This window comes from Micropterus salmoides, unplaced genomic scaffold (assembly GCF_014851395.1).
Source record: "Micropterus salmoides isolate LMB-PRFRI ecotype aquatic unplaced genomic scaffold, ASM1485139v1 Ms_hic_scaffold_9, whole genome shotgun sequence".
NCBI lineage: Eukaryota > Metazoa > Chordata > Actinopteri > Centrarchiformes > Centrarchidae > Micropterus > Micropterus salmoides.
This window is the reverse complement of record NW_024044681.1, coordinates 19,577,992-19,605,432: the sequence shown is the minus strand read 5'-3', so window position 1 is coordinate 19,605,432 and position 27,441 is coordinate 19,577,992. Positions and strand designations below refer to the sequence as shown.

At 40.8% G+C, this 27,441-nt stretch overlaps 1 protein-coding gene across 2 annotated transcripts in view; it reads left to right on the top strand.

Annotated features, from left to right (window-relative positions):
• The window catches only part of LOC119895959 (actin-binding LIM protein 3-like), a 63,970-nt gene that overhangs the window by 14,286 nt on the left and 22,243 nt on the right, over nt 1-27,441 (top strand). For both annotated transcript variants that reach the window (XM_038709393.1, XM_038709392.1), the window contains exons 3-7: nt 12,004-12,187; nt 17,223-17,335; nt 18,814-18,940; nt 19,433-19,526; nt 19,923-20,010. In XM_038709393.1, coding sequence (XP_038565321.1) covers nt 12,004-12,187; nt 17,223-17,335; nt 18,814-18,940; nt 19,433-19,526; nt 19,923-20,010 — 606 coding nt within the window. The remainder of the gene's footprint in view (nt 1-12,003; nt 12,188-17,222; nt 17,336-18,813; nt 18,941-19,432; nt 19,527-19,922; nt 20,011-27,441) is intronic.

Here is a 27,441-nt window from a genome sequence, read left to right as displayed (position 1 = left end):
TCTGCTGTGTGTGGGGGGGCTAGCGAGTAGTTGACGGGGGGCCTAATGTATTTGTAGGCTACCCCCTGAGAGGAGAAGCCTACAAATTCCCTGTTACTGTGTCACCTCGACATGAAATAGGCGTCTTTCAGGTCGATGGCGGTGAACCAGTTGCCGGGCTGCACTGGCTCCAGCATTTTCTTGATCAGCAGCATGTGGAAACGCCCTCTTGTCCATTATGCTGTTTCAGGTGGCGGAGATCCAGAATGGCTCAGAAGCCTCTTGTCTTTTTGCGGACCCACATGGTGCAAGACCTCTGTGCATGTCATGCGTAGAGATGCCCTAAGACAGCCTGCTTCAGCAGAAGTTGCTGGATCTCAGCGGCCAGGAAGTTCACTTCCTTTTGAGAGGATAGACTGGCTTCCATTATGTCCAGGAAAACTGGAGCTATGCAGCAGAACTGAAGAGAGTAGCCTCGTCTCAGAATGCTGTCCACCCAGCTTGTCAGCATGCAGCGGCGTCGCCATTCTGCATGAAAATGTGTACACGTGAACAACGCATCTTCGGCACTCTCCACCGCCAAATTTTCCATAAAAGGAAGTTTAGCCCAAGGGTAGGGTGACGTCGAACGGGCTATAGTGTCCCTGAACGCACCAGGACCAGTTGCTCCCAGGTGTCTTTGAACGCACCACAGCTTGCTCTGTGGTGTCCTTGAATACTCCACCGTCTGTTGATCCGTGGTGTCCTTGAATGCACCGCAGCAAATGATGGCTCAACGTGCAACAATGTCACCGTGAGCGCGTCGTCAGTGGAGCAGTCAATATCAACACAGCTGCCGAGTGAAGCCGGTTTAGGACAGGGCATCCTCCTCTCCACTGCAGCGAGCTGCTGCTGGGAGAATGAGCCGCTGTTCACTGTGATAAAGTGCCACAGGCCACACCGCTGGAAGAGACATTGTCACACTTGGCTGTGTTTTCAGGCAGGAACAGGTTTTAGGACCCAAACGCATGACACAGAGGCAGAACAGGTACCGTTTCTGAGAATTTAATCAGCCCAACAAAGGTAGTCCACAAACACAGGCAATCCAAACGGGCAACAGAAATACTAAGTCCATGGAACAGAAAGCAAAGTGGGATCAGGGACGGGCAGGAAACAGGCAGACACACAGCGAGCAAAAATACATACAACGAACCAGCAACAGCTAAACAGAAGCAACAAACATTTAAGCACTGGCTAATGAGGAGGGCGGGAGCACAAACAGGTGATACTAATAATACTAATATACTCACTGTCACTCACTGTCAGTGAGCTAGCAGTGTTCTTGTGGACACTGTTTTGAGTTCATGAGGAACGCAGAGTTAGCTCGCATTGCTGCATTGTGTCACCGTCATGGCAGTTGCCCTTCATTCGGCTGCCAGGCGATGAAGGCAACCCGTTGCGTGGGCCGGACAGCCGGCTAGCAAGGAGGAAGCCCAGGTCCTACTACCATCTCGCTCGGATGCCACCAGGAGAGCAACGTGGGACATGGGCTTCTGTCCCAGTGGTTTGAATAGGTTGTCATGTCACCCGGTGTTGACATCAGCCTCAAGCTCACAGCTTCCATGTGAAGTAGCGGCAGGGTAGACAGCCTCGCCTGCTGCAACAGGCGCTACGAGCCCCTCGTGGAGGAAACGAAACCAACCGAAGCAACGAGCGATTTCCTTCGTCCCGCTATACCAAGAGAGACCTGACTTTGGCTGTCTCTCCGGCTATAGCGGATTAGCATAGCTGCGCTGTGACCGCACGGCGAAAGACCCATGTTCTGCCGGGAGGGCGGCATGGGCCGCGGGGCGAACCGTTAGCTTAGCGTCAGTGAGCGCAGCGGCGCGTTCAACACAGCTAGCTCAATAGGATGGGATTGGTGGTGGGGAATTAGCACTTTTAAGAATGTAATGTGTTTCTAATAAACAGTGTAACATTCACAAGCATCACCACAGTGTACACACAAGCAGCACGTTAGAACAGTGGCTTCATGAACACAAGGCCGCAGGGCGAACCCTTAGTCTCACCCCAGGAGTTAACATTAGCTCTTTGAGGAGAGAAGTTAACTTAGCTCTTTGAGGAATGTAATTAACATGTTTTACTCAAATGGTTTCCGTATTATCAAAAGCCTTACCATAGTTTTACACAAGCAGCACATGTAAAACAATGGCGTCTTGAACACCAGACAGGGGGATTGTGGCAGCAGGCATTGGGGCCTGTACTCGTCCGGGCAGGACATGGGCCACCTCGCCCGGGTGCAAAGATAATTTTCTAGAAGTGGGGACTCCATCCGTGGAGGTGGTGAAAATGACGCCTTATTGGTCAGCTACGTGCACGATAAAATTTCAGTGGGCAAGTGCGTGCATGTGATTGGAGGAGGTAGGACCCATAGTGTCCAGTAGAGGGCAGATCCTGTGTGAGATAGAACTCTTGCTCCAGTCTCTGTTGCCAAGCTGGTCGCAACTAGTACAGCTAAACCGAAGCCGTGTTTGCTTCTCACTGACCCGCCCTTCTCTGCTTCTGATTGGCTAGTAGTCCTTAACTAGGAACTGCGCATCATTTAGAGACATGATGTATCACTCAATAGCTAAATGAAGCCTTCAACACAGGGTGAAAAGAGGCGCTGCAGTGGTGTTGCAGTGGTGCATATGGTGTTTTTCTGAAAATTAAACCATGTAAACCTGTTCTGGTACAACCCCTAAATAGGATTTTGAACCTGAAAATGAGCATAATACCACCACTAATGTTTGCCTGCTAACTCACTGAAATGGTAAAATATTATCTACTAAACATTAGCATGTTAGCACTGTCATTGTTAACATGTTAGTATGCTAATGTTAGCATTTAGATCAAAGCACCATTGTGTGTTCTAAGGTTGTAAATATAACCTCAAGCATGGCTGTAGTGTCTTAGCCTTATTAATCAAGTACTGGGCAGCTACATTTTTGTTTTTTTTAACATTTTAGTATTAGTGTTTTGGATATTAGGACAAGCTTCACATTAAATTACAGCAGAATGTTTAAACCCTCCTGTTGTGACGACTAGACATGAACATGTGCTTTGTTTATCCAGCAGCTGGATATGAAAGGTATAAAAAGATACCACAATATAAACAATATGGCAGAATCCTCTCACTTTGTGTTAATTTTTCCCAACTGCCTTGACATCTGCAGCAGCTTTACATCTACAAGCATGTAAAGCTGGAAGTCTTTTTTCATAAAAATAACTGTAACACCATAAGCCGGACCTACAAGTAGATATATCACGTTTAGAATTTAAACCTTTGATTTTCCCACTAAAACTGAGGTTTCTGTCAGAGGAATAAGAGCAAAGAACTGAATACATATCAATGAAGATTTTAAAAAGGCCGATCACTCATAAGACAAAGGAAAATGCAGCGCTGCAAACTCTTTCTGCTGTCATAAAATATGGAATACATTAATAAATTTACCCTAATTTTAAAGCAAATGATGCCAGTTTTTGGAATATTATCTCTGTGTCCTGCTTGGAATGCAAATATGCAGTCATAACTCCTCAATTAGACTGACAAATATGAATACTTAACTACTGGAAACCCAGTCTCTACCAGTGCAAACAAAATCCATATTATGGCACATATTTCTACCAATGTACTGTTGATACCGATCACTCCCTTAGTTAGACTGCAGACTGTTTTTTCCTTTTCTTCTTTCACCCTTTGATCCATCTATCCATCCTGATCAAACTCATGCACACACAAAGGAGCTACAGCGAGGAAATCCATCCCATGTTGATGATGCGAATAGATGTGAAGACAGTGACAGGACGTGCGCTAGATGGACAGATCAATAGCCTCATTGATACCTCCCCTGGGTCCCTCCCCTGTCTCTTCCTCCACATCCTTATCCCCTCACTTTGCTGTCTGCTTCCTTTTCTCCTCACACATGATGCTTTTCTCTTTTCCTTTCCCTCTAATCTCTCCCTTGACTCCCATTTTACCCATCTTCTCTTTTCTCCACATCTTGTTTTAGCTATGTGTCTAAAATAATCCTCTCCTTTTTTTGACCAGACAAATTTAACCATGTATATTATCTATGACCTTACAGCATCTCTTTTTTTTTGTAAAGAACAAATTCAGTCTTTTCTGGAACAAAGGACAAATACCTCAAATAGTCTAAATTCTTATGGAAACAATTCACAAAGCTTTTTGAGGTAAAAGGTTCATTATAGATACAAAATATATAATCCAATGTATTCAGTTTTTCTTCAAAGGTGAATTTATTTGGATGGACTATACAACTGCAGGTTCTTCACCTTCTCAACAGAATATTAAACAGACTAATGATTCTTCTTACATAGTAAAGCTTGCTGCAAGCCTGACCCACTTTGGTTTGAAACAAGTTTGTTTCAGAAGTGAAGCATACCAGCAGCTAGATTCAGTGCATTTTATCAGTATTAGTGTACTCTCAGACAGTCACGGATGGCCTGGCTCTTTCTTCAGAAGATACTTCAAGGACAAACTGTGAAGCATTACCCGCTGTATGAGCTCAGCTGTGGAGCACTCTTTCGTGCATGTCCTTGCAAGAGCCAGTGGGTCAGTGTGCTGGTGTTTTGTGCGTTTCTGTATATTAATATATTATTAATATATTAAAGTTTTGATAAATAAGGGTCAAATGTCTAAAACTACAGAAAACATTTTACTACCTAGTTTATCGCCTGTACTCTGTTAATTCTATCCAAAGCTATGATAACCCATTTGCTAACCACCATCTAAAAAATGCCATCTATGATACAGAGGAAACACAGCCCTTGAATTAATCTAATACTACATGGCTGTCAACAACGAGGACCTGCAAGTTTGAGATTTCACACTAACGTTCACATTTGAAAGAAGAGCTAATGTAGATAACTTTGTTAGGCAGGAAGCGATGTTAGGTACTTGTTCAGCTCATGTTTATTTACATGTCCACTCTGGTTTAATCATTTCTGACATGCCAAGATATATTTAGAACACTTTAAACACTATAGCTTAATCGCTCATTAATTTCAGCACTCTTCCACCGATAAACATGGCATTAGCTTTGTGGCTAATTTAGCAACGAGCAGTGTTAGCTGCTTTAAGTGATGTTAGAGAATATTTAGAAGTAGTGAATTAGAGAGAAATGACAGGACCGTTCGCTAGAACTGCCACAATGTTTCAGAAATAAATCACGTCTGTCAGCAGTATAGCCTCCAGCACCCAACTACCGTAACATTAAACAACTGCTGTGAGCCTGGAGAGGGCAATGAAAAATGGAAGGGTTATCAAGTCTGGTCTCCAAAGAGGAGATGAGGGCTACTTTTATTATTATTATTAAGTCATGTAATCTGAGCTATCAGGAGCTGCTATCAGGAGCTGATCTGCGTAGCTGCGTTCAGCTGATGTTTTGTTCTGTGGTGCTTCAGTGTTTTGAACAGAGGATGACCTGAGGGAAGGATCAGACTTTCTGTTAGTCACAAGTTAAACATTTCCTTAACTGCCTGGGTATATTGACAGTAAACTCAAGAGCAAGAAAGGCTTCTTTGTATTTTGAATTTGAATGACTTTACTTGTCATTTTGCTTTCTGACTAAAGCCTTTCCAGCATCACAGCACACTTCTTTATTGTTGCTGAATTCATCAGATTCATAGATCTTTTTCACAGCATACACTGTAGTTCCACCTGTGCAGGGGAAGCACAGGTGGAACTAATAACATCTACAGTGTCTCAGTTGTAGCAATTTTTGCAATACAAAGCAGTAATTATTAATGTTATTAGTCACACCTGTGTTTGACAGTGAAAAAGCACTATGCACCAGCTCTGCGCCCCCAACTTTGGGAACCACTATCCTAACCTAACCTCAGGTTTATAAATACATTTAATTACAGAGGCATCACCTTCCTGTGATATTCGTGGTAACAGCAAATGCAGTTTAATACTAAGGTCAAAGAATTATGAGGACAGCAAAACAGAAGTTTTAATAAATGCAGTACCTGGCCTTTTTCCATTATTCTGTGATCAGATATTCTGCTGCTCATAGCATGAGTCTGCGAACAGCAAATTGAAAGGTTGGTTTCCTCGCTGAGAAGTTAGAGGTGTTCAGTCTGTAGTCTGCAGCTCTTCATCGAATAGGTCCTTCTTGTTTCATTGGCTTACTTCCTACAATATTTTAAACTGATCCATTGTCTTATTTTGTAGATGCATTTTTGATGAACATCGGTCAGTGGTCAGTGTCAAGCTCACATTGCACATTGCATTCCCTGTGACTACTTCATAATAAAAATTGACTCATGTTTCACCAGTTAAAAGCTTTTAATGTGAAGCTGCAGCAGTAGGAAATGTTCGGTTTTCATTAGCAGTTACTCAATACAGCATTTTTTCTGGGAATGTCCCCACTGACACCCAGTTCATAAAACTGCAAATGAATATTGCAATAATTTCATCAGTGGGCCATAGGATCAATCACTATTTTGTTACCTCATTCAGCAATAGATAGTGACTTAATAGACACATATTTAAAGAGTGAATCAGATGATGTTGGTGAAAACGGCTGAAAGAAACATGGAGAGAGTCACGTTAGCTTGCCGGCTAACGCCGAGTAGTTGCTAACATTAGCTGATGCAATATGCAACCGTATAGCTTTTCACACTACTTCACCAGCTAACGCAGCCCGCATTACTGTTCTGTGTGCCACTGGTAATGTGTCAACGTGTTGATTTATGTTGTGTGAAGATGTCTCCCTGTCTGACTATAGCCGCTGTCACACTGCCTTTTTTTCCCCCGGGAGTATGGTGCCAATATGCAGGCTTGCTGCGTTTTATGAGCCGGGAACGTTGAAGTAACAGCCTGAAGATGTCAGTGTGAAAAGCCGCAGCCGTCATGGAGCTATTTCCGTGTTGATTGTGGGATCTTTGTAAGGACAGCGGTTGTGTTTCAGATTATGCTCGCTCATGAGTTCAATTTAAAAACCGCACTGCTAGTGGCCTCTGAAAACTACATATTGCACCTTTAATTTCATTATATTGTGTGAATGTGATGTGGCCTGAATTATCTCCTGTTAAATATATTTTGATCATTATTTTTGTCTGGTGAGAATATGTTTTGCAGGTCCCTGCGATTCCTGGGGTTATTGTGACAGTTGGAGCATGGCAGCACTACACAATGAGACAGAAATGATGCTGGATGACTCTCTAGATGGTTGTAGATAAACAAAATGCTGTTACTCTCTCTGCCTCCAGATCCAGCAGAAAGGCTAAGACGGTTTAGCTGCCAAAGGAAGTGCCTGGTTAGTGCCAATTCAGCACACAGAACAGAGACTGTAGAAAACCTTCATAATTTAGGGCAACAGGTGAGGGAACAGGAAAGGTCAGGGTGAGGTTACGTGGGGTCTTTCTTGACAGGTCTGACAACTGACAAGTCTCTGACCTGCTTGAAAATTAAGCTTCAGTCAGCAAGTTCAAGTGGCAGTGAGAAGATTTGTCCTGACTGTCCCTGAAAGACTAAAATGTCATGTGACAGAGATGGAATAATGGATGATAGCAGGCAGTCACATACTCATTTAAATATTGGGAATTCTCTGCTGTGGCATTTCCTGCTTCTATTATACGTTAATTACATTGTAAATCTGCAAAATAACGTCTTTAGCTTAATGACATAGTTTAAGTTCATTTAAGTTTATGCACTTTTGATGTACTGGTTTTGAGAGGAAATTTTATCTAAATTATGACCTTGTACTCATCATACAGATATTCTGTATATCCGTCTGCATACTGCTTGATGTACTACATGATTTGCAGTTGTGACAAATTGCATTTACTTTCTGTCTAAAAAGAAAATATATATATATTGTAGCTTGTATTTTAAAGCCATTCTGAAAAGATGAATAGATGGGTTTTGATTAGTGATTTGAACATGGACGGATCACCCTAGGTCCGATGCTTGGTTCTGAGTGATGGAGATAGGAGGTTGGCATCAGAAGAGCAGAGGCTTCAGGAAGGAGTGTTGTGGTGGAGCAGGTCAATGAAGTAGGAGGGGGACTGATTGTGGAGGGCTTTGTGAGTGAGCAGAAGGACGGACTTGAATTGGATCTGTGTGGAACAGGGAGCCAGTGGAGGTTCTGGGGGACAGTGGTCATGTGGTCACTACCATATAAAATGCAATTTCAGTAGTCAATTCTGGATGTGATGAAGGCACGGATGGGCTTTTAGGCAGCAGAGATAGACAGTGATAGAAGGAGATGAGCAATGTCTTCAGGTGGAAAAAGGCAGTTCTGTAGATCAGGTTGACGTGGTGTTCAAAGGAGATGTTGCTGTAGAAAATGACTTTGAGGCTGTGGATGTGTGGGGAGGGGGACAGAGTGGTGTTGTAAATAGTCAGGCAGTAGTTTTGGGTTATTTTGGGGGCATGATTTGGAACCGACAATGATCAAGTCTGATGTGTCAAAGTTGAGTGTAAGAAAGTTGGCATGCATCCGTGATTTGATTTCAGTGAGGCAGTTTGTCAGAATGGAATGAGTTGTAGTTGTGATGTAAGAAATGTAGAGCTGGACGTCATCGGCATAGAATTGGAAGTGGAGATCATGATGCTGAATGAGGTTACCAACGGGGAGCATTTACAGGATTAACAGGAGATTACCAAGCACTGAACCCTAGGGTATGCCTTAGGACACAGAGGTGCAGTTGTTGATACTGATGCATGGTTGTCTGGCTGTGTGATATGACCTTAGCCAGGAGAAGTGAATAATGCTGTGGTTGATAGTGTCAAAAGCTGCAGTAAGGTCCAGGAGAATGAGAATGTTGAGATGACTAGAGTCTGCAGAGAGAAGGTCATTGGTGACTTTGAGGAGGGCTGTTTCTGTGCTTTGAGCAAAAACCAGATTAAAATGGATTGTACAGGTCATTGAGGTGGGCTTTGAATTGGGAGGCAACAACACATTCCAATATTTTTGACAGGAAGGTGAGATTATTATTGTCTAATAAAAATGCACTTACAGCATGCATAGTCTACAGCCATGCTAGCAGCTCTGTGAAGCCATGCTTTGTGCAAAATGCTAACTTTAGAAGTGGTATCAATAAACGCAGCTGCTGCAAATGTCCAAATATAACAGATGTCCCTCAAGAGAAGCCATGCCTCAACAGCTCTCTCTCTTTCCTGTTTTCCTCCACATCTTAATAGCTTTTAAGATGTGGAGGATAGGATTTAAATACTGATGAATGTGTGAATGCTATCAGCAGGATGAGAAAAATTTAAAAGTCAATCATCCTCAAGTGTGGGAAAGGGTTCAATTTATGTAGATTTGCATGCATCATGTTGTCACAGCTGGCTGAAAATCACATAACTTCATCTTTGGTGAATCCTTACTCTTTATACGCATCAACTTACACTGGCTTTTCAATCCCACTGGTGGTTCACAAAAGAATGGTTCACTGTAGTGCATACACATGTGTATTGATATACAGTGTGTGTGTACAGCACATACAGAAGCTGTAAGTCTTCCACTGTGAACAGCTTTAGTCTCAGGCAGACTGATAAAGGTCAGGCTGGCATTTTGAAGTTGTGCGAAAGCAGCTTTGCCATGAGAAGAATACAATGTCAGAGACAGAGGAGAAAAATATTATGCAGTATTTTGTTTGAAATCTTAACAGCCAATTAAGACAATTGCAAAATCATTCAACTGTCACCTGCAAAATATATCAAAGATTAAAGGACTTGTGTCTCAACAGGATTAAGAAAAACTTGCTGATCTTCAGTGGGCTTGACCACTGTAACGCTACAGTTCTCTGAAAAGTCTATCAGACAACTGATTCAGAATGCTGCTGCTAGAGTACTCACTAAGACCGGAAGAGACAACATGAGTCCAGTTCACACACGTTCATACACTGATGGCAGAGGCTATGGTACCAACTGCTTATCAGTAAGGAACTAATTATTCACACACACACCGACGGTGCAGCCGTCTGGAGCAATTTGGGGTTCAGTATCTTGCCCAAGTACACTTAAACATGCAGGTTATCGAACCGGCAATCCGCTCTACCTCCAAGCCTCAGCCGACATAGGCCAAAAGAACTGAATGACATAGGGCCAAAATACTATTATTAATATATTACTGATCTGCTGCTGTGCTGCTCCACTACACTACTACACCTTATTCTACTGTAATCTGGCTTTATTTGAGCTATTGTAGTCTGTTATACTCTTTCAAATCCTGTTTATATGTCTTTTTATAATACCATGTGTTCATTTTATATCCTGTCTTAATGCCATTATGTAAAGCACTTGTTCTTGGAAGGTGCAGTACAAATAAACATGCCTTGCCATGATGCGATGCAACAGTCTGCCTGGTCTGTTTAAAAGTATGTGTCTTGCCAATAAGGGCTTTTATGGTCAGCAGATATAATGCAATTGCAGGCAATGCAGTCATACAATGTGCAGTGAACGGTGATACTATGTTAATATCTACATAATGTTACAATATTATGCATTTTAAAGGGAATAGAAAGTTACCATGACATGGTTTTCTTCTTTGGGTTTCTTGAAAGCCTTTCAAAGCGAAATATGTTTGTCTCCAGACTTACATGAAGAAAACTTTGAAAAGGAGTACAGTTCACTTTTGAATATTGCTTTACTGTCTTTATGTCTTCAGGTTGGCTCCAATAGACACATAAATTAGGTAGCTAGACTGTTTGTCTTGCTCCACAGTATCTCTCTCTCTTTGGCTCTACCTCTCTCTGTGTCTGAGCCACTTAACACGCTGGCTCGGATCAGATCATATCCATTCACTCCACTGGATTTAGAGCCATTAGCTTAATTAGAGACTAGACATTCAGTTCACTGTCAGATATCTTGATCCGTTGGCTGCCAGATGTCTAATTTATTTCCAGATTGTATCATGATGCTACTCTATACTGTATACTGCTGTACGGCTGTACAGAGGGTTAAAGCACAGTGATTTGTGTAGAGTGAGTGTGGGAGTAGGTAAAGCATGGCACTGACGGCATCAATTTTGAGGACACATAAAAACCCTTGTGCTGGTGGCATTATAAGAGGATATGGCTTAGCTGTAGCCACCAACACAACACAATACAACACAACACAACACAACTGATTGAAGGTACAGTAAGAGTGAGCTCCATGCCTCCCTGATTACTGGAGCAAATTATCGTTCAGCTCCTTTTAAACTGTCTAACCAACCAGCTCAGCAATGCCTCCTCACCCTCAGCACAGCTGGACCAGAAGTAATCATTCGGCTGAAGGGACTTTGCATTTGCTCAATAAACGCCATATATCATGCTGTCAGCGTCTCTAGTAAACACAATGTGTGTATCTGTGTGCACTCACGTGTCTCTTTGCCTGGACATGCATCTATCACACAACACTGCCTCCATAAATACATATAAAAGTATATGTGTGTGTATCAAGTTACAGGCAGGAACACACACCATATAGATTCTTATATTCACAGACAACCATAACATAATATATAATTTAACAGATTAGATAGTTACTGGTCTAATCCCCCAAACCAGATTAGAGAATTAACCCTTTAAAGGTCAGAAACGACAACAGATTGCACTCTCAACAACCCCACCCCCTCAACCAACACACACGTGCGCAAAATACTGACCCTGTGTACTGTTAACAACCTTCAAACCAGAGGGTGAAACCTCTATATAAGAGGATTAACACTACCTTTTGTGTCAAATCAGGCTGACAACTAAAATAGTAGTTACAGCATCAGATTGTGGAATATTGTACATCCTGATCATATGTGTTGGTTTAATTACAGGCCTGAGAGGGCCTATAATCATCAATACATGACTTTTGCATGAAAACTGTGTACGGTAATCCTGACAGTTTATCTTGAAGAACATTTCTTTGTTGTAGTGAGGAAATAGTTTCTATCACTCCTTCCACGCAGTGATGACTTACAGTAGCATTTCCTCTCAGTTAGGTCAGTCTGCCTCATGTTTCTGAGCTGATTCACTTCTTTCTCTCTGTCTGTGTAGTGTGTGGCTGTGATCTGGTGCACTCGGGTTTCTTCCACCACTCTGGCGAGTATATCTGTACAGAGGACTACCAGCGGCTCTACGGGACCCAGTGTGACAGCTGTGATCAGTACATCACTGGAGAGGTGGTATCTGCCCTGGGGAGGACGTACCACCCGCACTGCTTCGTCTGCAGCATCTGCAGGTAATGAAGGGTTAGTGCGTATAGTTGCTTATGGCCTACTGCCACAGTTGTACTCACCTGATTTCATGCCTCATCCCTTTTTCTGTTAATTCAGTGATAATATATATTATTTTTTTTAGATATATTGTAAAAGTTTTACAATAAAATATGTTTTCAGGTGCAATTGATAGTAGTAGGAGTAGTGCAATTAAAATATTTAAAATTTTTAACACCATTGTTGTGTCCTCAGGGATCTTTCATTCATAACATGTGAAATTCTCATCATGACTTTGCAACATTGTTCACAACTTCTTACTTATCAGATCACACCTAAACTACTGGAAAATCTTAACACAGAAGCAGAATCAGAATCATTATTGCCAAGTAGGTTTACACATACATTTTTTCAGTAGATTTAGTTTGTTTTTGATAGGGCCAGGTATATGTCAAAGTATATAGTTACATATGCATTGTTGAAGAACTGTGTTTGAATGGCCTTAATGTTTAAATCCTCTACTATTTCATTACCTCTACACACCAAATAAAAATCCTGTTTTAGCCTACTTTCAATTTCATCCCAACCCAGTATGTTACCCTGGGCTGGATACCTTGGTTAAATGCCAGTTGATCTACTACAATATTTACATCATGTTATTGTTATTTAATTCAACAAGACTAGACCGCATGTGACAATAGAGAAGCAGCTATCCTGAGTTTTAGTGCCTAGTAAAGGTCACAACCCAACCATAACCCTTTCCAAAATGCAACATGATAGCTACTACCTACCTGTCTGAGAAACTCCCACAGCTTTCTGTTATAAAAGTCTCGATCCAAAACGGAGGTAACCTGACATCACCAGGGTTATTTTCTCAGACTTTAGAAAAAGATTTTAAAACTTTCACCGGCTATATAATATATTTTTTTTATAAAATCAGTGGAGGTGCTCAGAGCTGAGCATGACGTTGATGAGATAGTACATCTAAGAGCAAACAAGATACATTTTAAGATATTTGAATACTAAAAAACGGGAAATACACTTGGTGTTTGTAGTTGGCCGGTCTCAATTCATTTATCACACATCATGTACATCATATCACTTCATAAAAGTGACTGTAAATGAAGTGTGACTGGTGAGCAGTACAGTAAATAGTATAAAAAGCTAACTATCAGTCAGTGTGTTAGATGTAGAGATGGATCATTAGGTTTTGGCTTGCTTATGTTGAGAGTTTTGCAAATGAAGCTGATTCATTTTGAAAATGGCTGTGTCAGCAAATTGCAATTAAACTGTGTCTGTCAATTGACTTTTTGTCCAAGCAACTCCCACAACAACTGCTCTGAATGTGTGCAGAGTGCAAAACTCTAACCAGAAGAAAAACATATAACATACAGTAGAGCTGAGCATTGTATTGATAATATTTTTTGATCATTGTAATCATTATTGTAATCATATGGATTAACTCTATATCAGAATTATTACCATGACGTGACGTCCAATGCGAAGGACATCAAACAATTTGACATTTAACTTGATTTTTCTGAAACTAAACAGATTTGGCACTGGCAAAGTATATTTACTTTGCACACAGTTGCTGTATTGTAACAAAGAGGTTTGTTATCAGATACCAAGTCTAGATTCATAGATATAATCTAAATGTGAAGTATAGCTTTATGTTACATACACAGGAAGGGAACCGGATGAAACTCCTAAGGTCTTTTACTGACAGGACGTAAACGTTTGTAAGATTTCCGGCGCTGTGGAAGTAGGATTTACTCCTTATTAATTTTTAATGTACACATGAGAACAAATTTAAATCTCCAACTTGTGTCAAACCATAAAAGTACTCCTCAGATCTTGCAGTCAACTGTTTTTATCAGCTTCTTTGTTATCGACAGTGTTGGGTAAGTTAATCAGATATTGTAATAAGTTACTCTTTAATTATTATTCCTTAGAAATGTAATAATATTACTTCACTTATTACTGGGTATCAAAAAGTAACTAGTTATGTTACTCGTTGCCTTACTTAGTATATTACTTACACTGCCCCCCACCCCGTCTTATCCTAAAAAGTGACAGACAACCTGTTCAGGAGCTCATTTCAATCCACTTTACTGGAACAATAATTAACATTAGGAGTCATCAATCAGCCAAATTGAAAACACTCCAGCCTCTCAAACCAGATGATGCTATTCAGCATAGGCTATATAGTATTTAACAAAATTAAAAAAACAAAGCAAGTCCCTTCCGACTTTTTAGCTAATAGCATATTCAACAGCAAGAGTGTTTCTTAAAAAAAATTTAACGTTTCTTAAGGTTACTGGCTGAAATAAAAAATAAAGCAAGTAAATCCCGACTTTTAACCTACTGTTTATCTGTACAAGGTGTCAAGGTCAAGGTGTCTTTATTAGTACCCGAGGGTAAAATTTTTGTGCAGACAGGAGACTTTCGGCAATCCATACATAAAAACATCAAAACAAACAATAAGCATAGAACATTATAAAATATCCAAGGCCTAAAACTTCTAAAAGGAACATGGCAGTGTGCCTCTACACCACCACCCCCTAACCAACTTTCTGAGGCAAAACAGACGCTGGTGACCCTTTTTACATACAGACTCACAATTTTTTTCGAAAGTCAATTTAGAGTCTATGACAGTCCCAAGATATTTGTAGCTTTCTACACAATCCACCGCCTGGTCTTTGATGACCGTAGAGTAATAATTAGAAGCACTGTTTCTAAAATCTATGATCATGTCTTTTGTTTTTTCTATATTTAACTCCAAATAGGATTTGTCACACCAGGAGACAAACTCTTCAATAATAGGACCATGACCAAATTCACCATCATTTAACAGACTCACAATAACTGTGTCATCAGCATATTTCAGTATCGTTCTGTTTGTATACATGCTTTGGCACATGTTAGTGTACAAAATATAAAATGCAAGTGTAAGACCCCGCTGACCTTAAGGGCTACCAATTGCTCCTATCCTCCTTCTCAACAAGCATCAGTGCTGCCAAAATGGCATTCTATAATAACAGAATTAGCAGTGCCACTGACTCGAGGAAATTATTTTCCACTTTTAAAACGCTACTTAATCCTCCTCCACCTCCACCACCCACAAACTTGTCTGCTGATACCTTTGCTGCCTTCTTCACAGTCAAAGTGGCGGCTATAACTAGCCAATTCTCTAAAACACTCAAACTCAACCATTGTAGCAGTCCTACTACATCTTTTCCTCTCCTCCCAGGTCAATGGTTCTTCACTCTCCTCGTTTACTCCTCTCACAGAGAGCAAAGTATCAGACTTCCTGACCCATAGCCGTCCCACTACATGCCCACTGGACCCGATTCCTACGAATCTCCTCCAAGCCATATCTCCTACCGTGGTCCCCGCAATCACTCCTGTGATAAATACTTCTCTGGCTTCAGGAACCTTCCCGACAACCTTTAAAAGGGCTCGTGTCACACCCTTGCTCAATTTATACCACTTCACTGGGGCCGATCATTCGCTCTCACGGCTTCTCTTACCACTGCTACGCAGATGACATGCAACTCTACCTATCCTTCCAGCCAGACGACCACACCGTCTCGGCGAGGATCACGGACTGTTTCTCGGACACATCTGCATGGATGAAGGCTTGCCACCTTCAACTAAACCTCTCTAAGACTGAACTGTTGGTCATTCCAGCCAAGCAATCTATCCACCACAACATCAAACTACAAATTGACTCCTCTACCATCACTCCAACCAGGGTGGTGAGAAACTTGAGTGTCATGATTGATGACCAGCTGTCCTTTTCAGACCATGTTGCCGCTGTCTCACGGTCATGCTGCTTTGCTCTACACAACATAAGGAAAATCAGGCCCTACCTCACTCAAGATGCCACCCAGTTTCCAGTTTGTGTGGTGACACCCTTACAAATGGTTCAGAATTTGGATCAGCCCAAAAGGACTCGTATCACTTCATTACTCAGTGACCTCCACTGGCTCCCCGTGGCCTCCAGAATCAGATTCAAGTCACTAATGCTTGGATACAGAGTGACTACTGGGTCTGCACCCATCTACCTAAACTCCATAATACAAACTTATGTTCCTTCTCGGCCACTACGCTCCTCCTTTTTTGTGCTAACTCTTACTTCCTTCCCTAGGTATTTACCCCATTGATGTGATATGAACTATGAGCTCTTACCAGTACTGTATTTATTGCTGCTCTTACTAGTATGTATTGTCAGTTGTAGATCTGTATTTGATGCTCTGTTGATGCTTTTATGTTGTTCCTCAAATGTAAGTCGCTTTGGATAAAAGTGTCTGCCAAATGAGGAAATGTAAATGTAAATATTTTTTACAAAACATAAAACGTTGCTTACCACTCTCTCCCGACGAGTGCATGCATCACTGGAATTAGCGGCCTCCTGCTCAGCACCAGAGTTTCTTTCTACAGGTTTCACATCGCTGTGCTGCCTTAGCAGATGCTTTGATAAATTAGATGTAGAATTGTTTGCGGTTGAAAGGTTTTTGCACAAGTTGCAAGTTTACAATAGACGACAATGTTTTTTGCATCTTAGACTTTGACACAATAATGACAGTACTTACACCTACAGTATCTCCCTCGTTCTTTATTCTTCCTTTAGCTTTTTGGCTAGCAGCCAACTTGAACTACACATGGTCTGGCTTCTCTACTTGAATTGCTCCTGAACTGCCACGCAGTCATGTCAGTGACAACAAAACAAGTGGTGTTCTGGTAACGCAGTAACGCAGCGTTACTTGGATTGTTACCTGCAATATTATTGCTGTCTTGGAAAAAGTAATCCCTTACACTACTAGTTACTGGGAAAAGTAATAATATTACAGTACTGCCCAACACCAGTTATGGAATAGTCCCAATGTAAAAACATGGCTGTTGATTTGTCAAATGTTAGTTCTCAGTGCCAAATGCCATTGCATTGTGGTTGTGATATGGGTGAACTGACCCTTTTAACTGCATGTTTCAAAAAGTAGATTTTCCGCAATGCCATGTCTGCATAGCTTTACTGAAAATGTCTGTGTGTGTTCTCAGGAGTCCATTCCCAATTGGAGACAGGGTGACCTTCTGTGGGAAGAAGTGTGTGTGTCAGCAATGCTCACACACTCTGAAGAGCGACAAGCCCGTCAAGGTCCACGGACCAAGCTGTAAGGAACAAACACACACCCACACACAAATATATGCACACACTCATGCATACCTCACCACGTAGACTGTAAATATTGTAAACTGTAATGTGACATTTGTTGGGGATTTGTGTGATACCAAGGCTACTTGCCAGCAATCAAAATGTTATTATTGCTTAATTATTTTGAGGCAATGTAGGATATTATTGTAAATAGAAACTATGTGTTTTTAACCTTGAAATAAGTTTTATTTTAGCAGAGTGTTAAACTTCATAATTGATCTTGGGTAAAATTGTGACAATATAATCTCACCACAAAGGTCCACTTACTAGTTTTGGAGTCTTCATTTTCCTTCTCCAACAAATAAGAGAAACAGCTGAAATAAGTAGTCGTCCAGTTTTTAGCAATTAAGTCTGGCTGTGCTGTTTATTTTTTCTTACTGTCAGTATATCCCATGAAAAGACAAAAACCAACCATGTTTTAGTCTGTCTCACAATACTTTCCGACTTCCCTGCCTCTTTTTTGGCTCTTGGCCACAAGCACAATCACTCCTACTGAAGACATAAATCTTTAAAAATTGGTCACAAATATATAGTTTTTTTTAAAGGTTAAGTGATTTCTTAAAACAGCTGGGCAATTTGTTTGTAGCAAACGTTAATCAAACAAGAGTAAATAGTGCGTTGATTGGGGAATATTAAAAATACACATTTAGTGCTGTATTGCGTATTTACAGCAGCATGTGTATGTAGGATTGACTATACTACAGTTCCCATGTTCATGGAAATGAAGGAACATGTCACCCAGTGCAGCAATGTCTTTTTTAACGTCTATGGCACAGAGGAGTAATCAGGCTTCGGGTACACAAACGATGAATTGTTTGTTTTAGTGTCTTCATGGGAAATATTGACTATAAGAAAAATAGAGCATTATCCTTTGATATCAGTGAGACAGAATTAAGCTGCTACACCAAAGCTGTGCAATCACCTAAAAATAATGCATACCCCCCTGGTCATTTAGTGGCAATCACATATTTGTGATTCTAGCATGTAAGACTGTTTGTACCCTTACAGTTGAAAATACACTAGAAGAGTTCTACCTGTGTCCACCTGCTGACCGCTGCAAAACATAGCCACCTTCCCTGCAGCTACACACACAACCACCACCACACACACACACACACACACACACACAGAAGGTGGCCTGCTGCCCCAGGTAGTCCTGTAGCCTGGTTCTGGTAGCTCCATCTGGCAAAGACAGTATCACGACAGGAAAGCAGGATGAGGAAGAAAGAGGAAGGAGGAGAAAAGTAATGAGAGGGTGGCAGAGCAGAGAGGCAAGGGCGGAGCGGAAGAATGATAAATGGTTAAAAATGTGTCTCTTATCTTCCTTGTGTGTTTTCCCATTGCTGCATTTCCTGCCTCTCCTCTCCTCTCCCCTCCTCTCCTCTCCTCTCCTCTCCTCTCCTCTCCTCTCCTCTCCTCTCCTCTCTTCTCCTCTAGATTGTGCAGGCTGTGGCGAGGAGATCAAACAGGGTCAGTCTCTGCTCGCTCTGGAGAGACAGTGGCACGTCAGTTGTTTTAAATGCCGAACGTGTGGCTGTGCGCTTACTGGAGAGTACATCAGCAAGTAGGTGGCTTGATTCCCCATATGTATAGTTTCTTCTATAGGTATGTTTGAGCCAATATCAAAGATTTTCTCAAGCGATTTTCCCAAAATCCTGTTTTGAAAAGTTCCTTCGCTGACAGTGTTGCTCGTGTGTTGGCTTTCATATCTGAAGCTACAAAGGTATGATGACCAATTTGCTTAAAACAGGTGTTAAAATAGAATGCTTTTTAGAGTCATGGAAAAGTAGGATTTTCTCACCAGCACCTTTGTATCAGTTAAATGGTCAACAAGATTACACCCACAGTATTGATTTAAATGTTCATACTACAACGGTCACAGTGAAAAATCTTGTTAATATTGCAGGAATCTTTTGTTTTTGCTCCTAAAGATTCATGTACATTGACTTAAAAAAGCAATGTGCTATAGGATAAGGTATAGTTGCAGAAAGACAGAAAGTAAATTCAAAGAAAGTAAATTCAAAGTTAGAACTTGCTTTTCTTTTGTTCCTGGCAGGGATGGAATACCTTACTGTGAGACTGACTACCACACTCAGTTTGGGATCCGGTGTGACAGCTGTAACAGGTACATCAGCGGCAGAGTACTTGAGGTTAGTGCATTTTTCCATGTGTGAATATGTGTGTCTGTATGATTAAGACAGACTTGAAAAACAGGGAGAATGTGCATGGTTTATATATATATGTGTGTGTGTGTTTGTGTGTGGGTCTGTCTGTGTGTCGGTCTATGAAAAGCTGTGAAAAGACACAGCTGTCCCTCCTTAAATGACTGAAGTGTTGACTGATGACGAAGCAGCTTTTGAGAACCAACAAAGCAACACTCTCCTCTACCCTCTTCAATCCTGTTTATTCTTATCACGCCTCTCGCCATTCTTCACTCCTCATTTCTTTCTCTATTTCTTATCACCACTCTTTTCTCATTTCCTCGAGTCATCTGCTTTTCCTTTTGTTTCCTTTCCTTTTCTTCTCCTCCCTGTCTCTCCCCCCAGGCTGGAGGGAAGCGCTACCACCCTAGCTGTGCCAGGTGTGCCCGCTGTCACATGATGTTCCTGGAAGGAGAGGAAATGTACCTTACAGGTGAGAGGAAAAAAAGGAAGATGGGAGAAGAACCTCACAAATGGTACAATATATGTAAAACCAATAGGATTGATTTTTAGTGAATGGATGACCGTGGCCATACAAAGGTGCTTCTGCACTACAACTAACAGGCATAAAAATAGACTTGTAGCATCTATTGAATAAGCCGAACCCTGCAAGTATCCAGATGGCCCAAGTGTTTCTGCATATGTGGATGTGTGTGTGTGTGTGTGTGTGTGTGTGTGTGTGTGTGTGTGAGTGTTTGTGAGAGAGACAAAAAGAGAAAGCAAGGAAGAGCGTGGTAGAATAAAGTCGCCTGATAAATGATTGCTTTTAACAAAGCACCGTTGTATAAGTTATTGATCTCACATATAACACTCTTTACTACACTCAGTGGTAAAAGACACACATACACACACATGCACACACCCCTTCCCCCAGCTGATGTTTTCTTTGTACACTCAAAGGTTGGACTCAATTACCTCTCAACCTTCCCCTCTACTGTGTCCATTACTCTGCACTGCCCCTGACAGAATTAACCTGAATGAAACCGACTTGAATGGACTCATCCAGGAGCTTCTGTTTTACAAATTATATTATTGAAATTAAAGTCATTTAGCTCAATCATGCATTGATGTAGGTTGATATAAGGACACTGGCAAACCATGTGTGGGATAAACTTGCATTTTTATGCATTTTGCTTGAGTGATTATGTTCAGGAGCAAATGCATCACAGTGTTGACCATGATGTTTATATGGAACATGCATGTAATTTGTAAATGGCAAAATTAAGTGCCAGTGTTATAAAGTGGTGTGATGGTCACAGGCTTTTGGCTTTAACCCTGGAGTCCTGTGAGTCAGCAAGGTCTTTTTATTATTTAACATGACCATGGTCTTTCCCTGCCATTAGTCTTTTAACAACAGTTTAGTTGTACTTTACATTGTAGGGATAGCAAGTCAAATATTTAGGCCTTGAACATTTTGCAAAAAATCATATATCAAGCAAATATCAACTTGACGGATATGAGCAGAATTTCCTTGAAAAACATGATATCAATGCAAATTAGCTGCATATGAACATATATATGAGATATGGTAAACAAGAGGCAACTGAAAATAAGAGCCCTGCGATTCAAACTTCACAAATGTTTCTGTAAGGTGAAATTGAATTCAAACAATACCCTTGAGAATGTGCACTACCATGCATACTGGTTGGTCACTCACTGAGTGGAATCCAGATTAAATGTAGAACTACTGTACCGTAACATGTGGCTGACGCACAGTGTCCCAGAGTTGCCACACAAGTTGACACGTCCTGTTTCACCTCATTGACATGCTGCTGCTCACCTGCTCACAGCCACCAGTAAAACTAAGCATTTGCATATTGTACCTGAGGTTTGTGCGTGTCTGTGTGTGTGCATGTGTTTTAATCTATGCCTGTAAATGCATGCAAGCATCATTTCATTGTGCCTTTGAATGCATGTTTCCACGTTTGTGTGTCCGCATATGAATGCAGGTGTGTGTGTGGGGGTGTGGTTGTGTGGGTCCATGTGTGTGTGCTGAGCTCCAGTGAGCTGCCCCAAGGTTACATTCATTCCTTTTGATGACTTCAGACATGTAGGAGGGCTGAGCAATCGCCCTCCAGAGACACACTCAATTATCACACACAACACATGCGCGCACGCTTACAATCAATCTCATGATGCATGTCTGGAATAAGAAGTGTGTGTGTGTGTGTGTGTGTGTGTGTGTTGGAGGAAGAGATGGAGAACTGTTTTATGAACTAATCTCAACATGGCCGAGTACAATATCTACGTAAATAGGACCCCAGCAAAAATCACATCACATTTGTATTTTTCAGTAAAAGTGAAATACAAAAAGTACTATTATTTACTCATCAGTTCAGTCAATATCAGCTCTTAACATGGATAGGTGGATGGGAAAAGTATGTTTACTGTTCCCTCAATTCTTCTCATTCTTCATGTGGTGTCACTTCAAAGAATGATAACACCTCCAGTGTCTGTTATTATTCAGTGTTGACTTTGCAGTGTCCGTCTTTTGAATAGCTTAGCCAACTCGCCATAAATCAAGCAAAGAGATTTCTGCCACTCTTTTGGCAGCATGTTATGGTAGATTTGTTCAGGTGGTTGAAATACTTAATCTTATGCCCTGCTCCTAAAAGGACTGCACCTAAAAATTATTGTTATCATTGATGAATCTGCTGATTATTTTATCACCAGTTGATTGTAAAATGTGAAAAATAATAATGAACGCCCATTACAAGTTACCAGATCCCCAAACTGATGTCTTATAATTACTTATTTGTCATTATAAAGAGAAAAAAAAAAGAAAACAAGCTGGTTGATGATTCACTGAGTCTTATTATTGTTTATTTTCTTTTGTTCAGCTAATGGTTTCAGGTCTGGACAGGTTAATGTCCCATCAAGCAACTTGAGAAAAAGAGCCAGTGCTTCTTTCGACAATATATTTAGGTTGAAAAAATGGCCTTATCGAACCTGAATAGTGAAGAGCATTCATTCGGTGTAGCTATTAAACAATTTATGTTTGATCCATTGGGCAGAAAATATCTGTGGGTTGAAACTTTCAGCCATGTTGCATTTCCGGCCACAGTTGACTGATCAGTGGTGTCAAAGAAAAGATTTTTATTTTTGCAAAATTGAATAAGTTCTTATTATTTAAAAGAAATATTCCCACTTCCAAGAAGAAACTGATTGTAGCATTCATGCACCTTTACACTGACCTCTGTAGTGTACCAACAGTGTGGATTTGGGCATTTTATCCCAAATAAGTTTGGACTACTCCAAATTCTTTCTCTCTCCTTGAGAGAAGGAGGAGGGTGTTTTATCAACCCTCTACAGACAGCCGAAGCGACTCCAAAGAAAAAGGTGAAAGGTCGCTTTCCCTAAGTGCTGTTTCTGGGCAGTCTGATTGTAAAAACTTGCCACCTCTGATACCGCAGCCAGATAACGCAGTGCCTGACAAAAGAAACACTCACCAGAGACTAGCTTTCTCCTGAACTCTTCTCTTCATAAGAGAGAGCAGCAACCCTAAACTGCCCCACCACACACGTAACTATGGCAACTGACCTTCGTCTTTGTTTGATTACCTCACATCAAAGGATATTCTCCTCTTCACAACAAATTTGAGGAACTCCAGGACATCCAGGGACAGCCCTAAACTCCTTTGTGTAAACAGAGTACTGTCTCCTCAAGACTCAAAAATTACCTTGTTTAATTACGTTTTTCAGTTACTCAACTAGGTCTCCCCATTCCATTTTAGTAGTTATGTTACCATGTTGTTGTTGTTGTTGCTGTTTGTTGTTGAAAAGAATCTAAATAAGTTAATTTTGCAGTGTTTTAATTTTCAGCAAGGTCACCTGACTTTATTCATTTGTAACCAATGCTTTGTTCACAACACTTTATGACGCTTCCTTTAGAAATGCTGATAAAAATTGTCATCCTATACTACTCGAGCAATTTTCTAGCTCAAATTTAAGGTTAAGAATAAATAAATTAACTAAATTTCCCAGCTCCTGAGCAAAGATTGTTTTAGGGTTAAGCAGAGCTATCCTCATGTAACCAGAGCTCCCCCGAATGGCAAGTATTACATGCCATTCTGAAATGCTAGCCTCAAAGTTGAACTACTGACAATTGTTTTCCATTTATCAAGTGCTTAAACTAAGAACGGTATAACCGTTGACAATTAAGGTTTGATTGTGGGAAGATATTAGATTACACTACACGCAAATAGATTTTTTTTTTATTAAGACGTATTAAAGAAAAGACAAGCCCTCCATCAAGTGAACAAAGGACTGCCCTCTGGGAACCACGCCCCAACAGACAAAACAGCGACACACGCTCTTGTTCGCTCTCTTGTCCTCTGTTTGTTCCTGGCTCTCGAACTGTGCTTTGGCACGCGCCCAGCATGCCCCTCTCCCGGCAACGCCCCAAGCAGTTAGACCCGGCGCAACAAAGCCCTTTGTTCGTTTCCAAGCCACACACGAAGCGCCGCGACATCGATTTTCCCTCGTTCCCAGCAACTTTACTTGTTTTATTTTCTTTCCTTTTGTTTTGTTAAAAGTTATCAGTCCGTTAAGTTACACTAGTTTTAATTCAAGAACAACCAAGTTCTTTTTAAGCCTTATCCGGTCGAGCTAATGTCCAATGATCCCTCCTCGGACCCTGCCATGTGGTCCTGCCAGCAGTAACAAAGGACGACCAAACCTCTGACCCGAGCCAGGGTTGGAAAGGCCCCACTGCAAGTAAGCCGACAAAAGATGGACCTCCAGTGCAATTCCCTGGCAGAGAGAGCGACTGGCCGACGGCTTTAAGCTGTCCTAACCGAGAACGCACGGACTCAGCCAGTGTGAGGCCGTTGACCAGCACCCAGTTGGGAGAAGTGACACACAGTAAGACCAAAACCCTGCATTCTGTGGTCAGTGACGTCCCATAGTTGTTAATCCATTATCTTTAGTCCTTAAACTCCTAGACACATTTCATCTAGTAGTCAAGTATCATCTAATTGCACTCATTAGCTGCCTTGTGAATCAAATGCTCCCCACAATAGAACCCCATATTCTCATTGTTTAGCCATTGTTTATTTCTTGGATGTATATTTTAACCGCATTTTTATATTCACCTTAATTAGTTAATAAATTCCACTGTAACCAAAGGAATTGTGTGTGTATTGCCTCTCTCCAAGTCCCTGCCACGAGAATTTACCCCCTCAATATGAGATTGACTGACTGATTTATTTAAGATAAATGAGCGATTGTTAAATAACTGATCACTAGTGAATAATTGTCTAATTATTAGCCATACTCAGGGAATCCCGAGACCCTGGACGAACGGAATATCGGGTGGTGCCCCGCGAGAGATTTATGAATTAATATTTTCTGAATATTAAAATTCATAATTTGGTATTAATTCTCATAAATTTATTAAAACAATGTAGTCACGCTACACCTCTTTCCTTACTCTCTCTCTAAAGTCTCATTTTAAAAAGAAAGACAACAGAAATCCGGAGGTAAAAGGAATGGAATAAATCATAGTACATATCTGAATGGTAACATTAGCCTGATGTGAATGCTGTTTCTCATGGCAGCATGATTCAGCAAAAAGCAACACACCCGAGGCCATTTAAATATCTGCTGCTTTATAGCTTTAGAATTTCAAATGGCATAAGCACAAGTGTCTGTTATTGCTGCCCTATGTTTCACTGGCTGCCTTTATCTCCTCTTTTGATTATCAGAAGCCACGATTAGGAGGCTGGTTTTGTCCACTGATTAACCTTATTTTGCATAAAGTTAATATAAGAGGAAAACTCTGTCTAAACATAGCTAAGGCTCCATTCCTATAAAGACAGAGCATGACTCAGAAGTTACGTTTAAATGATTTTTTTGTGACAAATTTTAGGCAGCTGATTTTCTCAGAACTGGTGTGCAGCACTGTGTTTTGGATTGAATTCCTTTTCTAGCACCATTGAGATTCTCCTCGTCCAGAAGATAAAGGAGCTTAAGTCCAAGGCCATACATCTGTTCAGCAGCAGAGTTTAGGAGCGTGGGCGGGACAGAGGTGTACTGAATCACCACGCATGGTTTCTGTCTGCAGTATTGATTTTGTTTGAGAGTGTGTGTGTATGTGTAGTCTACTTCTCCATGCCTCTGTGTGTCTTGTTTGTGTATGTGAGCGTGTGCAGCTTAGATTTATGGTGTTGATAGTGGTTATATATTACAGTCATGATCAACTAACAGTTCATTCGGCTGGCCTGTGTTGCCCCAGGGCCTGAGAAAATGATAGTCAGTCTGTGTGTGTGTGTGTGTGTGTGTGTGTAGAGCGGATATATAACTGTCATTATCACTGTCCACATGCATATAACATCCTGGCATTAGTGTTTTATTGTTATGAATATGATCTAATTGCCTTCATTCATTCACTCTTTCTTCTTTTGTTCTACAGTAGAGTTTCCTCTTCCTTTTTCATTTCTCTCTCTTCTCACCACTTTCTTTATTCCTCTTTTCACCTCCCTGGGTCTCTCATGTGGCCAGTCAGTTCAGTTAAAATTTTAAAAAGAAAACCTTTTTTGAGAAGCACAATGTTGTCAAAGCAGCGGTTTTAGCAATTAGCTAAAATATGTTTGCACAGGGTTTGCAATAAATGTGCATTCCTAAATTAGAAAAGAAATAACAAGAGAGTAATTAGATTTCTCATTTGAGTCATTTATTTGTTAGTTAGGAACTTTATTGCCCACATTGTAGAATAATACTTTCAAGTTGACCACATAGGACTAAAAAAACAATACAAGTGATGAGGATAAACAAAGGAACAGCATAAACAAACATAAATACAGTAAATCACTTTTAAAAAGGGAGAAGGGCTGGATGTATTTTCAGACCCAAATGAAAAATCAAAGCAGCAAAAAGAAAAGCTCCATAGAGAAGCTCCATATGCTGATTAACTTGCCAAGTTGTCTATCTGGAAGACGAGAAGGAACCATTTCATGTCAAAGTTCAGTTGACCCAGAGTCACCAAGACTTGAATGGAAACACTTTACTTTAGGCCCCGCTATTTAACATTCATAAGCAGTACACATTTAAGAAATGGTGTATAACATATTATGATGTAGTTGTGCATAGCTATAAGGTAATTAGTGTTAGTAAGTTTGTATTAATGTAGTTTGTATTAATGTACTACTGTGTTTTACTGTATAATCATTAATTATCTAGTTATACACCAGTGCACATATATCGGTGCTTTAAGCTTAACGCTAACATCAGCATGCTAACATGCTTACAATGACATGTGGGTCTGATGTTTACCATTATCACAGTCTTAGTTTAGCATGTTAGCATGTGAACATTTGCTAATTAGTACTAAATACAAGTTATAGCTGAGGCAGATGAGAATGTCATTAGCTTTGGGTCATACACCAAAGTATTGGATATAGTGATATTTTGACCTGATGGTGGCGCTAAATAAAAACTTAAGGGATCACCATAGTTATTGAAATAATCCGAGAGGAGAATAAATGTGTAGCTAATTTCAGATCAATTTATCAATTCAAAAGTTAATGAGACAATTCACTCTAAACCATCAATGTCAACACCTCATTGTAGCACCAAAAATCAGGGGATTACCAAAGTCAATAGGATTCATCCTCTAGGGACCATGAATGTCTGAACAAAAAATTATGGCGATCCATGTAATAGTTGTTAAGATATTTCTGTCTAGATCAAAGTGGTGGATGTACCGACTTTGCCATCGATAGAACCACACTGCTAGCATGGCTTGAAATTCTTTCTCTTTCCTTCTTCTTGTTTATCTTTGTGGGGAGACTAGAAAACTTACATCCACCAGACAAACTGCCTCCACAGCCATATGCCCTTCCTCCTCTGCATGTGTTGATTGATGT